The sequence below is a fragment of the Bos indicus x Bos taurus genome, chromosome 23 (genome assembly GCF_003369695.1).
Source record: "Bos indicus x Bos taurus breed Angus x Brahman F1 hybrid chromosome 23, Bos_hybrid_MaternalHap_v2.0, whole genome shotgun sequence".
In the NCBI taxonomy this organism is placed as follows: Eukaryota; Metazoa; Chordata; class Mammalia; order Artiodactyla; family Bovidae; genus Bos; species Bos indicus x Bos taurus.
Genome location: NC_040098.1, coordinates 46,249,051 through 46,264,298, shown reverse-complemented (window position 1 = coordinate 46,264,298; position 15,248 = coordinate 46,249,051). Strand labels below are relative to the sequence as shown.

Sequence of the window (15,248 nt, the reverse complement as noted above, 5' to 3'; positions counted from 1 at the left end):
AGATTCTGTTTTAGTTCTCTCTCTCTCGAGGTTTATTTAACACTTTAAGATTTCCTCTTGTATTACAGTAAATACCCTTTGGCTGTGTAGGCAGGGCCATCATTACTTGTTCTTTTTCTTGTGAAATCACTCAGGTTTGGCAGATTATAAAGGAATAGGGAAGACATGATGCAATGCAGGCTACTATAGCCAAGCTGGGATGTCACCCCAGGCCTCCGGGAGGTGGTCCTCAGGACACACAGTGGCCCGGAGATGCGAGGAGCATCCTTTAAGGGATGTTATGTTTGCATTTCAGTCAGACTAACTGTATTTAATGTTTAATTGAAAAAAATACTGTTACTCAATAGCTCAGGCAAACCAGTTTAACTTTTCTAAGCCTCAGTATGGTAATCTATAAAAGGAGAAAACAATAATACATGACCTTTAAGCCCATTTAGATCTAAATTGTGACTTTAAATTACAACTAAAGACTAAGGACTAAAGAAATAGGTCTAAATTACAGTAAGAAAAATTCAAGTTAGAAACAAAGACTTCCACCCATGTGGAAGGAATAATATCAGACGCTGGAACAGCTTCTTGAGATATTAAAGATCAGTATTGATAGAAACCGTGGAAAGTTCTGGAATGCCAGACGTAACTGTTTTGCGGACACTTACCTCTGCCAGCATGTATGCGGAGAGAAGTGTGATTCCAAGATTGTACAAGGTGAGGATGCCCCTGAGGGAAAGAGCAGGTCTGTTCCTCATGCATCTGTTGCCCAGCCATATCGACAGCAGGTATAAAACAGTGAGAGAAAAGGTAGGGAGGTAGGAGTCCAGCATGAACCACCCTCTGACTCGAGAATCTGAAAAGAAACACACAGTGAGAATCCCACAGAGCACCCTGCGTGCTTAGTAAGGAGATGCCGTCTCGTGCGCTGCGTGTCTCTCACCAGGCCCAGCAGGGAACCGTGGGCCACAGCGTGAGCAAGCTGGATTCGGGTTCCATTCGGAAGAAGAAACCAGTGGGGCTGAAATAGTTAAGGAAGGTTCCACGGCGCCAACAGGGCTTAGGCCGAACACGCAGTGACAAATCAGAGAGGTGGGAAGTGACCGTTCTCGATGTCTAAGTGGCAGAGTCCTGTGTTTACGCTCAGTAAGCAGCAGGCATGTGTATTACGCTGTCCCACACAAACGGCTAAGCAAGCGTCAGCACCTGCAGGAGGCCATCGGGCAGTCAGCAGCTGTCAGGACGTGAATCCACACCCAGCTCCTGGGTCACTGCACCTTGCTGCTGCCTCCACGGAGCAGCTCTGGGAGGCGGGACAGAGCACACGTCCATACTGCGCCCTAGCTCCTAGCACCCGCACCCCCTGGAATCAGCTTAGGATCACTATAGAAACCAGGAGTGGTTAGAGTCCAGCTGGTCCAAACAGGGCAGCGGGATTACAGGAGGGCGAGGGCGAGAGGCTGGAACGAGCCTTGGAGCTGAGGGTTTGGAATGGAGAACAGGAAACAAACCAAGGATCCAAATCTGATCGTGGACCAAGAGTACGCACAGCCAGGAGGCAAGTGTCCCTCACTCTGGAGAGTGAACACGTACAAACCTGAAGAAGCTTTTCATGAAGATGGCACCAAAGGCGAAGAAGGAAGCCCCTGCCCCTCCTAAAGCCAAAGCAAAGCAAAGGCTTTGAGGCCAAGAAAGCTGTGCTGAAAGGCATCCACAGCCACAAACAAAGACCGGACGTCACCCACCTTCCAGTGGCCCAGAACACTGTGGCTCAGGAGGCAGCTCAAACATTCTCGAAGAGCGCCCCCAAGAGAAACAAACTGGACCACTGTGCCATCGTCAAGTTCCCCCTCACCACCAAGTCAGCCGTGAAGAAGACAGAAGACCACACCACACGGGTGTCCACTGTGGGTGTCAAGGCCAACAAGCGCCCAATCCAACAGGCTGTGGAGAAGCCCTCTAATGCTGACGTGGCCAAGGTCAACACCCTGATCAGGCCTGATGGAGAGGAGAAGGCATATGTTTGACTGGCTCCGGACTATGATGCTTGGATGTTGCCAACAAAATTGGGATCATGTAAACTGAGAGTTGGGCTCTAAAGAAAGCTGAGCACCAAAGAATTGATGCTTTTGAACTGTGGTGTGGCAGAACACTCTTGAGAGTCCCTTGGACTGCAAGGAGATCCAACCAATCCATCCTAAAGGAAATCAGTCCTGAATATTCATTGGAAGGACTGACGCTGAAGCTGAAACTCGAATACTTTGGCCACCTGATGCAAACAACTGACTCATTTGAAAAGACCTGATGCTGGGAAAGACTGAAGGCAGGAGGAGGGGGCGGCAGAGGATGAGATGGTTGGACAGTATCACTGATTCAATGGACATGAATTAGAGCAAGCTCTGGGAGTTGGTCAGGGACAGGGAAGCCTGGCGTGCTGCAGTCCATGGGGTCACAAAGAATCAAGACACAGCTGAGCGACTGAACTGAACTGAAACGGAGTCCAGCTAGCTAATTCCAAATATAAAAGTTTTCACTATTAAAAAAAACAACCTAAAGAAAACATACACAATAGAACTATAATACAGTCAGTAATTAGAAAATAACTGGAGGCACAAAGTGATTTTTGTTCTCTGTTCTGCTCCTTTTTGTTGTAGTCTAGAGAGAGAAAATGGTTTGGCCCAGAATTATGAGAACTTCACACTGACTCCGATCTCTGTAAACAGAGCTGTTGGAGCTGGGTTCTCCCTTTCCGGGATCCCTCTGGTCCCCAGAGCCCCAGTTCCCCTTCTGCTCCCTGCCACCCCACCCAGCCCCGGGCTCTCCACATCCCGTCCTGCAGAGCACAGTTTCTATGAGCCAAGTGCCTTCTCGAGCTCTGTGGCATCACTGATGCTGTGAACTTCCCACATCTGTGACGGAGCTGAAAGGTAAGGGCAGCGTTCCTGCAGGTAACAAGTTATCTTTTGCACAAGGGGCTCATAACCATCTGTCCTGAGGTCTGCACACCGTGCCACTTCCTAATGTCCACCTCCACATCTAAAGCCTGCGCGTCCTTCAAGGCCCACGTCAAGGGCCTGGCCTCTGAGGGAAGCCACTTCCCACTGCTCTTCCATAACTACAACTCTTCAGTGTAACAAAACAGTGATCAATTTACAGTTTGCATGTTATCATGGCGATAGTGTGTGTGCTGGTCGCTCAGTCGTGTCCTACTCTTCACGACCCCATGGGCTGTAGCTTGCCAGGGTCCTTTGTTCATGGGATTTCCCAGGCAAGAATACTCGAGTGGGTTCCCTTCTCCAGGGGATCTTCTTGACCCAGGGATTGAACCCAGGTCTCCTGCATTGCAGGCAGATTCTTAACCATCTGGGCCACCAGGGAAGCCCGTGTGGCTATAGCACTGTTTTTATAATGAACATTTGCTGAGCACTGATTCTGTGCCACACACAGACCTAAAGCCTTTTATATGTGTTAACTTAAAATTCTCAAAACAATCTAATTATATAGGTGATCTTATTTTGAACAGCTATATAGAGGTGTCACTGCCATATACAAAAAACCCTGCACACTTTTCCTGTGTACAATCCGATGAGTTTGCTACTGCTAAGTCACTTCAGTCGTGTCCGACTCTGTGCGACCCCATAGACAGAAGCCCACCAGGCTCCCCCGGCCCTGGGATTCTCCAGGCAAGAACACTGGAGTGGGTTGCCATTTCCTTCTCCAATGCAGGAAAGTGAAAAGTGAAAGTGAAGTCGCTCAGTCGTGTCCGACTCTTATCGACCCCATGGACTGCAGCCTACCAGGCTCCTCCGTCCATGGGATTTTCCAGGCAAGAGTACTGGAGTGGGGTGCCATTCATATGCAAACCCCTGTGCTGCCAACACCACAGTCAAGGTGATGGATAACTCCATCCTATAGGTGGAATTATCTCTGGTTTACAATAGAGAAAAACTGAGTAAAACAGTTAAGTAACTTGCACTAAACCCTACCCTGCCTCTGCTTATGGTATTGAGTTTAAACAGTGTCCCCCAGAAAGGTGTGTTCAGGTCCAAACTCCTGGTCTCTGTAGATGTGGTCCTACTGAGAAATAGGGCCTTTGCAGACACAAACCGGCTAACATGAGGCTGTACCAGGTGAGGTGGGCCCTGCTCAGGGAACTGTGTCCTGATAAGAAGGGGAGGTGCAGGAGGAGAAGGCCACATGGAGACGGAGGCAGAGACAGGGGTGATGGAGCGATGGAGCTCCAGGGCAGCGGCCGGAAAGCCCTGAGCGGGAGGTGTGGACAGAGCGCTCCCGGAAGCGCAGGGCGGGCAAGGCTCTGCTGACACCGTGTTTCCAGAACAGGGAGAGAATGAACTGCTGTTGTCTTAAGCCGCACAGTCTGTGGGAGTTTTGCTACGACAGCCCCGGAAACGAACACATGCGGTTGACTTCCGCGCTTTCTGTCTCAGAGGTTGTGGTTTCAGGCCCCAGCCAGTGTACTCTGAGAGGTGAGACTACCTTGTATTTCTACTCAGTCTCACTCGTAACTTACAGCTGCTTAGTGTGGCGGTGAAGGGGACAGTCATCAAACGCATGCCCGCCGACAGGTCAAGTACGTGATGCAGTGCTCAAGGCTGTGACTGTCTTGTGTCACAGTACTGTAAACAATGGCCATGGTTGTTAGGGAGGCTCACAATTGCCCTAACCAAAACTCAGGACCGAGCACTTATAAATCATCGTCTTTGGGACCTGAGACGTTAACTCTGCAGCGGGGTCAGGTATTTGCCCAGAACAATCTCTCTGGATGGTGCCAACATGGCACGGGTACAGCCGGAAAAGGCTTGGGGACGCCTGTCGGTTCCCCAGGGGATTTGCCACACGATTTCAGCCCACCCACTTCTCAAGGGAGAGGAGGGTGCCTGCCGGCCGGGAGGCTCAGCCTCCTGTCACCACGGACGTCACCTGATCAGCGGTCAACTGTCAACCTCACAGTCTCCTCGCAGCAAAGGAAATTTCCATAAAAATGACCCAAACTGAGCAAACAACTGCAATCCCGTCCTTAACTGCTCCTGTCCACGTAATTCCAGGTGACAGTGGCCTCACTGATGCCAAAGCTCAGTGTGACCTTGGCTCAGACACTGCCTGTTAAGTCTCTGGTGGAGACGTCACGTGCTGGCCCGTCACCCGGAAGCCCCGTGTGCCTGCTGGAGTGCCATGCCCTCGACACTGCCTGCTACAGCAGTGCCGCAGAGGGCACGTCACACAAAGCGGGCTACGAGCGACCGACATCCCACTCTGCCCGCCCCACGGCGTCATCACAAGGAGGAAATGGAAAACAAAACGAAGACCAAAGACAATGTGAATACACAGATGAGTATATTTGAAAGCTCTCTACAATCAGAGTAGCATCTCACTAACACTATGCAAGTGGCCACGCTCAGGACAGTTTACGCAGCCTGTGTCCCAGCATGATTCTATTTAAAGATTCTGAGAAACTGGAAAACCTCATTTCCCTCTCCTCCCGCCCCCTAATGCTGAGCAGACAACTTGTAAATTCTCCAGCTTTGTGAACCAGCAAGGCTCAAGGGAAACAAAAGCATGCTCTTGAGACTTTCCTCATTTATTTGCAAAATATATAGTGTCTAATAGGTTCCTAGGACCGTTAAGACACCGTGGAGATACCAGTCATGGGTCCTGTCCTCATGGAAGAAAGAGCTATTAATCAAGTGCATGAAGGAAATAAACAGAAGCTGAAACAGAGCATAATGAGAGGTTTAAGAGTCGCTGCTTTTGAGGGCAGATCTCCGCCGTCCTGGTGAGGGAAAGGCTATCTGAGGAGGGGACGGTTAAGCGGACATCTGACAGTGTAAGAAGGAGCTGACCGTGCTGGGGAGCAGCAGCATAGGAATGAATTTTACACTCAGAGGAAGGAAAAGATGTCTAGAGCATGGGGAGAGTGGACAGCTGGGGCCGGACAGTACAGGGCTGTGTAGTCCACGAGGAGCTGGGTTTTATCCTGAGGACGCAGGGAAGACCTGATGGGTTTTAAGCTAGAGTGCTGCACAATATGACTTAGGCTTTTGAAGTCTTACTGCAGCTGCCACTGAGCAGACGATGAGGAAGGGCAGCCACGTCAGGAGGCCCCCTGTGGTCTGAGTGGGCGGTGATGGATGAACCACCAGGACCCTCCGGATGGCTGGGAGCTGAGGAGTCTGAACCGTGGCTCTGGGCAGGGAAAGCCCAGAGTGTCTAGAGGGAGTCTATCCGACAGGGAGGGGCAGAGAGACCGTGTGTGAGGATGTGGGAGGCGGGTGGAGGAGGGGAAGAGAGGAAGAAGCAGGCTTGGAAGGAAAGGACTGCCACCATGGCAGCCGCGGAGGGACCAGAGACACGGATGGCACTGGGCTGTGTTCCTGCCCCCAGGAGAGGCTGGAGGGCAGGAGGCGGGGGCCCTGCAGGGACGGGGGAGGGGCGGCAGGTCTCTCAGGGGAGGAGGGGCCCCGGGGGGAGGGGCAGCAGGTCTCTCAGGGGAGGAGGGGCCCTGGGGGGAGGGGCGGCAGGTCTCTCAGGGGAGGCGCCAGACTGTTCCCCAGACACCTGCAAGGGCACCATCCTCTTCTCTAACTAGACGGTGCTCCTTCCACATTGAGTTCTCAAGTTCTCACTCACCCCGAGGTCCAAACATATTGTCCAAAAAAGCATTGACTTCATCATCAAAGGCCTTTAGATGCTCCTGAAAAGACAAAGAAAAAATGATTTAAGCAGATGCTTCTGGAATCTCTCAAAATGAACCACTGCCAACAACACACGGTTGACAGAATCCAAGGGTCCTGGCCTCGGGGACTTTTGACTGCGGAGATTTACGGGAGGTGGACCAGGGATGCGGCCTCACCATCACCAGCCTGTAAGGACTGGGAAGGAAACAGTTTCTCTTTCCATTTCTTAGGTAAAAGGAGTCCTGGAGGACAGTTTGGAACCTTCAAACGCTGAAGGGTGACTGACTGTCCCATGTCCTTTGAGGATGCTTAGAGAAGTAGAAGCTTCTCCACAAACAACTCCTACCGTTGCAGTTCCTGGGCTATGCGCAAACCACATGGAAGTCTACACCCGCAGGACACACACAACATCTGTGTGCAAGCCACAGGGAGAGTCTACACCTGCAGGATGCACATAACATCTGTGTGCAAGCCAGAGGGAGAGTCTACACCCGCAGGATGCACATAACATCTGTGTGCAAGCCGCAGGGAGAGTCTACACCTGCAGGACGCACATAATGTTTGTATGCAAGCCACAGAGTCTACACCCGCAGGACGCACATAATGTCTGAGCAAGCCACAGGGACAATCTACACCCATAGGATGCACGTAACGTCTGTGGGCAAGCCACAGAGAGTCTACACTCGCAGGATGTGTGAAATATCTGTGTGCAAGCCACAGGGAGAGTCTACACCCACAGGACACAACCTAATATTAAAGAAAAATTCAGCTGAACTGTATTTCACAAAGCTAAACATAAAACTACAAAGACAACTCATTTTTCAAGGAAGGAAATTAGGTACTATGGCTATTTTTCCCATTGTCTTTATGTTTTGTTTTTCAAAACATTTTCAGTACATTAGCATCCATTTACTATTACAATAGATAGTGTCACTAGGGTACCCCAAATTAATTACCGCCACTTTAGTGGGTTCAGGGTGGGACTGGAGAGTTTCTGCTGAGCATCGGGTGGCTGATAAACTGGCTGCTGGCCCCTCTTCACGCTGGAGTGCCATCACACCGCTCAGAATACCTGCTCAGGTGTTCCCTTCCCCTGCTGCTAAGGTCTGGAGCACCTCCTTCCAGGAAAGGTAGGAAGAGAAGAACAATGCACAGTGTTCCTAGGAAAGGGAACTCTGACAAGGATTTCAGGTGAGTGGACTGGTCTTTGACAGCAAGTGAGTTTCCTGGATGGTTGTCAGGAAGTTCACGCAGAACATTCTCCCTGATCAACAGCTGGTGTGCAGTCAAACGCAGTTTATTCTCAAAGAAAATCTAAGTGCCACAGAGGAGACTCAGAAAAGAAGACGTGTGTGTTGGTGATCAGCACTTACTGTCTGCACCTGTCCCACATTCATGACATTGATCTGGAGGGAATTTCAAGGAAACGTAGGTCTCTGGGAACCTCAGGCAGCTTGGGGAGGAGGATGAGGATGAAAGACGAGCATTTATGAGCACCCACGACTTGCTGACCAGTGAATTAGGACCTTTATTACTTCACTGTATCTCTATGGAAAGTATATAGACTCAACTGGGCTTCCTTGGTGGCTCAGTGGGAAAGAGTCCACCTGCCAGTGCCGGAGACACGGGTTTGATCCCTGGTCCGGGAAGACCCCACATGCGGCAGAGCAACTAAGCCCGCACGCCTCAGCTACTGAGCCTGGGCTGTGTGCCTGGAGCCCGTGCTCTGCAACAAGAAGAGGCCTCAATGAGAAGCCCGCGCACCACAGCTACAGAGAAGCCCCTCTTGCCCCAGCTAGAGACAAGCCCACACAGCAATGAAGACCCAGCACAGCCAAAAATATATAAATAGATAAATTAGAAAAAAAAAACAACAAACAACTATCTGAACTAAACCCACTTTGGAAGATTTTAAATAGGGTTTTTATCTTTGGTTTCCATGAGGGACATCCTGGGAGACCTCCAGATTGGGGAAAGGTCAGTTACCTAACATCTCAAGGTGAAACGGTTTTATTTGCGCTGCTGTCCAAATAGGGCAGACCTGTCTAGAGGCCTCTCATTCCCAAGCAAAGAAGGTTAACCTCGCTGATGTACCCACCCTCACAACAAACACCAACGAAATCTTTTCCATTGCCACATCTACCCACAATGCTTAAACTTTCCCAGTTTGTTTGCTAGCATTCAAAATCCATCTTCCAGTGTCAGCAGATCTAATACAATGCTGAAAGTCACAAGGCTTGTATTACTTCTATTATCTTTCAGAAATTCAGTCACAGTGGAGGAAAACAGAAACAAAAGAAAAGCTAAGAAGAGAAGACAGGAAGAGTAAACAGAATGAAAGATAACTATGAATGAATTCTTTGTCATTAACTTCATGATTTATTAACCAATTTTCTGGACATTACCATGTATCAGCACCATGTTAGATGCTGACATATGAAGTCAAATGAGGCATGGCCCTTATCGTCACATAGGCTAACAGACAAGTCATCAGTAATTAGGGGTCAGTTTCTTAAGTATGATAGGAAGGGTTAACAGCGGTGCGCTGTAAGAACCATGAGAAAGGAAATGTTGCCGCTGCTGCTGCTGCTAAGTCGCTTCAGTCGTGTCCGACTCTGTGCGACCCCATAGACGGCAGCCCACCAGGCACCTCCATCCCTGGGATTCTCCAGGCAAGAACACTGGAGTGGGTTGCCATTTCCTTCTCCAATGCATGAAAGTGAAAAGTGAAAGCGAAGTCACTCCAGCCATAAAAAAGCGTCCTTGAGTATATTGTTCATAATTACATGAATAAAAAGGGAAAGAAGGTTGTTCCCAAGGTGGGGGGCGGGGGGAGTCCTGGGTTTTTCTGGTGGCAAAGAAGGTGGTAAAGAATCCACCTGCCAAGACAGGAGACACGGGTTTGATCTTTGGTCCAGGAAGATCCCACATGCTGCAGAGCAACTAATAAACCCATGGGCCACAACCACTGAGCCTGTGCTCGAGGGCCCAGGGAGCCACAACTACTGAAGCCCACTCTCTGCGACGAGAGAAGCTGCTGCGATGAGAAGCCCAAGCACCGAAACTAGAGTCGGCCCTGCTTGCCCCGACTAGAGAAAAGCCTGCACAGCAACGAAAACCCAGCACAGCCAAATAAATAAATAGTTTAAAAAAAATAAACATACTTTAAAAAAAAAAAGAAAAATCCTGCCATCTGTGACAACGTGGGTGGACCTTGAGGGCGTGATGCTAGGTGAACAGATAAGTCAGAGAGAGAAACAAATACCATATGATCTCACTTACGTACGGAATCTGAAAGAAACAAAACCAAACCGAGATACAGAGAACAGATCGCTGGTTGCCAGAGGTGGGGGCTGGGAGGTGGGAGAAGCGCTGAAGGGGTCAAAAGGTACAAACTTTCAGTTATTAAACAAGATTGAGCCCCAGCGATGCAACGTGCAGCATGGTGACCACAGTCAGCAACACTGTGTTGGCACCACCGTGCGTAAAATAGACAGCTCGTGGGAAGCCGCTACACAGCACAGGAGGCTCCGCTCAGTGCTCGGTGACGACCTAGATGAGTGGCTGGGGGGAGTGGGGCAGGGGAGATGTGTATACTTATGGCTGCTGGCTGGGCTTCCCTGGTGGCTCAGATGATAAAGAATCCCCTGCAATGCAGGAGACATGGGTTTGAGCCCTGGGTTGGGAAGATCCTTGGAGAAGGAAATGGCAAAACCCACTCCAGTATTCTTGCTGGAGAATCCCGTGGACAGAGGAACCTGACAGGCTACAGTCCATTGGGTCGCAGAGTCAGACATGACTGAGCAACTAACAGCAGGCCACTGTGGCTGATTCCCGCTGTCGTTCAACAGAAGCTAACGCAACACTGTAAAGCGATTATACTCCAATTTACAAAATAATAGCAATACTGTATTGAGTATTTGAAAGTTGCTAAGAGAGTAGATCTTAAAAGTTCTCATCACAAGAAAAAAATGGTAACTGTTCATGTTAACTAGACTTACTGTGGTGTTCATTTTGCAATATCTATAAATACCAGATCACTATACTGTACACCCGAAACAAAAGGAAAAATACTAGATTTCATTTAAATCTCTTATAAATTTAGCCTTCCAAGGAGGAGCTGCCGCTTTGTTGAGTTTTGAAGGATTCCAGGACATCGTCTAGACGAAGAGGAAGCAGCAGCAAACACACGGAGACGAGGCTCAGCTGGGAGACGCTCGTGGCCAGGGCCCCTGGTGACCTTTCTGACAGACAGAAGCAAAGCGAACCGGGGAAGGTCAGAAACCTGAGGACAATTACCTCTTTGGTTCTGAGTTCTTTAAAACAGTTATTGAGGATGCAGTTTAAAAAGACAAGGATGAGATGGCTTCGGAAGAACAAATCAGAGTTCCCACCGGGTCAGGAAAAGGTAAGCTGAAGTATAGAGTTGGGGCAGCGTTAGTCACCCAGGACGAACTCTGAGCAAAGGGTGAGAGCGGAGCCTGGGTACCGAGTTCGCAGCTGCACTCTGGGTCCGGCGTGTGGAAACACAGGCGGATCAATGGATAAACAGACTGTGATATAGCCTACAATGAAATACTACTCTGCAACATAAAGGAATGAACTATTGATGCAAACACGTGTTGATGAATCTCAAAATTATGATGTTGCATTAAAGAAGCTAGACCCCCCCCCAAAAAAATACACAGCTTCCATTTACATGAAATTCCAGAAAATAAAAAATTATCTGTGTGACACAAAATCAGTGGTTGCCCAGGGCAGCAGGAGAGAGGAGCAGAATAGCCTTCAAAAATGAGAGGGAAACAGGGAACATTTTCATACACACGTGTGAGAGAATTTCTAGCAGCAGAACGACACCCCAAGGTGTGCGAAGGGTGTTGTTCTTTAGGGAAAAAAATCTAGTGGGAAATGATTCCATATGGAAAGTAGCATTTACAGAGAAGAATAAAGAGCATCCGAAATGTCTCTACCTGATCACAGAGCCTCAACCCAGAGCCAGCTAACCTCCGCCCACCTGACCACATTCACTGCCACGCCAGCATTCCCTCCCACACCCCCAGCATCCCACCCCCGGAGCAGTGCTGGGGGTCACCCAGGTGACGCCTGAGCCCGCCTTCAGAGACCACCCATCGATATCACATCATCCTTCACTTTCACTCTACCTGAAGTACTGCGTCACTCATACAAGAAAGTTTGGGGACATCACCATAGATTTCTTTTTTAAAGCTTTCACTGAACACAACTAAAAGTTTTCCATGCTCTAATTTCATGCTCTTGAAATGTGCTTTGATTATAATCAAGGCTTCCCAGGTGGCCCAAGTGGTAAAGGACCTGCCTGTCAATGCAGGAGATGTAAGAGACGCACGTTCGATCCCTGGGTTGGGAAAATCCCCTGCAGGAGGGCATGGCAACCCACTCCAGTGCTCTTGCCTGGAGAATCTCCATGGACCGGGAACTGGGCAGGCATGGGGTCACAGAGTCAGACATGACTGAGGTGACTGAGCACAGCACCGAGCACTTCACTGCATATTCTACTCTGTGAAACTCACACTCACTGTACACTGTGAGTCTGTAACTGTACACTGGTTATGTGGCCACACATTTCACAGGCAGTTTAGTAATTACCTGTCTCTACAAACCCATTGGACAGCGTCTGCACTGTGGAAACAGAAATAAAATCACTTTTCCTTTTATGTGTTGTATCTGAATACAATATGCTGAAAGTGGCCTACTGAGGAAGAGTGCAGAGAAACTGGTGGCCCCTTTTGATCAGGATGCTGTATTTCTATTAAAGTATCAGAAGCCTGCATTCACACTCACACCAGTTAGTCACTGTCAACAAGCATTTCCAGGTACGTCTCATGTTGCGTGTGTGCATGCTCAGTCGTGTCCGATTCTTTGCGACTCCATGGACTGTGGTCAGCCAGGCTCCTCTGTCCATGGGATTTTAAAGGCAAGAGTACTAGAGCAGATTGCCATTATGCTGCTGCTGCTGCTGCTAAGTTCCTTCAGTCGTGTCTGACTCTTAGCCACCCCATGGACTGCAGCCCACCAGGCTCCTCCGTCCATGGGATTTTCCAGGCAAGAGTACTGGAGTGGGGTGCCATTGCCATCTCCGAGGTTGCCATTATGTTTCATGTTAATTGCTATTAAATTCAAGCTTTACCCATTCTATACTTACACAACTGATTTTTTTTTACTTGAATGGAATTTAGACCTTTATCCCTTTTGAATTTATCTTCATTTCTAGCCCCACCTTGTACTCTGAAGATTATGCAAACTCCAAATATTTATTTTCCCTTTGGGCTTAGTCACTTTTAAAGTCTCGGCACCTTTATTCAAATTACTAATTAAAACAAGTGGCATAGTCTGCGTGTTACAAACTGAATGTTTGTTTCTCTCATATTGGTATGTTGAAGCCTCTCCCCCAATGACAGGGCCTTTGGGAGATAATTAGATTTTGATGACCTGATGAGGGTGGGTCTTCATGATGGGATTAGTGCCCTAATTATATTAGGTTCCCCTGCCAGTCGTTTTGCAAGTTATTACCTTCTCTTCAAGAATAAGGAAAGAAAACTGAACCAACATTATTTCTTTTATAATATTCTGGTCTCATTAAAAGATATTATTAAATAACTTGCCTTAATTTCAAGTGTATAAAGTGAAATCTGCTATACAGAAAAAGAGTCAATCTCACAGTTAGAAAATACAGCCATTCAGGGATTCTATACGGGGTATGTGAGGAGCCAGGAAAGCTGCTAAGGCTGCGATGCAAGATATTTGCAATGATTACCACAACTTCTATTTCCCCAGGAAGTTGTGAGTGAATACCAAACTCCTTGGAGATTTAACCCAAGGCCAGATAGTTGTATTCAGGACACCTTGGAACAGTACCAGCTTCTGTGTTTGGGCACATGGGGAAGAATGAAGCTCTTTCACAATTAACAGCAGTGATGAAAGGAGATTCTGTTTGTATGTGCTCTGGTTATCAAGTGCTGACCAGAGGGGAGGCAGGTTGGCTGTTCTGCATGTACAAGTGCTATCCTTCCAAAAATGAAAACAAAGCAATGTTTTTAATGGTTTCTTGTAAAAGACATGGGCCAGACTTTATTTCTAATTTTTAGCGATAATCACACCTTTGTCTTCTACCTATTTATACATCTATATTCTATTTCTATATGGTCTAAAAATATCTACAGGGACTTCCCTGGCAGCCCAGTGGTTAGGACTTTGCCTTTCAATGCAGGGGGTGTGGGTTTGATCCCTGGTCGGGGGGCTAGGATCCCACATGCCTCAGGCCCCCAAAATCAAAACTTAAAACAGAAACAATATTGTAGCAAGTTTAATAAAGACTTTAAAAATGGTCCACATTAAAAAAAAAAAAAACACCTCAAAAACAATACCCACAGCATTTCAGTAAATTCATGGTAACATCAAAAGATGTGTACTGCTAATCCTAAGAGACATCTATGAGTCACATGGATAGATTATATTATATTCTCCTCCTTTCAAGCTATAAAAATCAACCGATAAGCGGGAGTTACTGAGCACCCCAGCATCTCCCCCTGCTGAGGGAGAGCCTCATCACATCCTCTCTGTTTCAAGTATTAGTCATAGTGACAGTTGCGTCGCACTTCACCATGTACGGCCTTTTCTAAAAGATAAGGGAAAATCTACCTTTTCCTTAACATTTTAATCCAGATGTCAAATCAAACTGAGCACCGTTAGCAGGCTCTAAGACGAAAAGAAGTCATAGAAAGGCAAAATGCAGTCTGAGCTGTATGTGAAGAAGAAAAAAAAGAGGCTTTTTTTGATGGTCACACATTGGTCATAGCAAACACCCTCTTCCAACAACACGAGAAGACTCTACACATGGACATCACCAGATGGTCAACACCGAAATCAGACTGATTATATTCTTTGCAGCCAAAGATGGAGAAGCTCTATACAGTCAGCAAAAACAAGACCGGAAGCTGACTGTGGCTCAGATCATGAACTCCTTATTGCCAAATTCAGACTTAAATTGAAGAAAGTGGGGAAAACCACTAGACCATTCAGGTATGAGCTAAATCAAATCCCTTATGATTATACAGTGGAAGTGAGAAATAGATTTAAGGGACTAGATCTGATAGATAGAGTGCCTGATGAACTATGGAATGAGGTTCGTGACATTGTACAGAAGACAGGGATCAAGACCATCCCCATGGAAAAGAAATGCAAAAAAGCAAAATGCCTGTCTGAGAAGGCCTTACAAATAGCTGTGAAAAGAAGAGAAGTGAAAAGCAAAGGAGAAAAGGAAAGATACAAGCATCTGAATGCAGAGTTCCAAAGAATAGCAAGGAGAGATAAGAAAGCCTTCCTCAGTGATCAATGCAAAGATATAGAGGAAAACAACAGAATGGGAAAGACTAGGGATCTCTTCAAGAAAATTAGAGATACCAAGGGAACACTTCATGCAAAGATGGGCTTGATACAGGACAGAAATGATATGGACCTAACAGAAGCAGAAGCTATTAGGAAGAGGTGGCAAGAATACACAGAAGAACTGTACAAATAAGATCTTGA

The 15,248-nt window shown here is 47.7% G+C and overlaps 1 protein-coding gene across 2 annotated transcripts in view; it reads right to left on the bottom strand.

The window, feature by feature from the left end:
* ELOVL2 (ELOVL fatty acid elongase 2) overlaps positions 1-15,248 on the bottom strand; it is a 49,440-nt gene that overhangs the window by 13,959 nt on the left and 20,233 nt on the right. For both annotated transcript variants that reach the window (XM_027524288.1, XM_027524289.1), the window contains exons 2-3: positions 6,637-6,700; positions 657-844 (exon numbers count right to left, since the gene is read on the bottom strand). In XM_027524288.1, the coding sequence (XP_027380089.1) occupies positions 657-844; positions 6,637-6,700 (252 nt within the window). The remainder of the gene's footprint in view (positions 1-656; positions 845-6,636; positions 6,701-15,248) is intronic.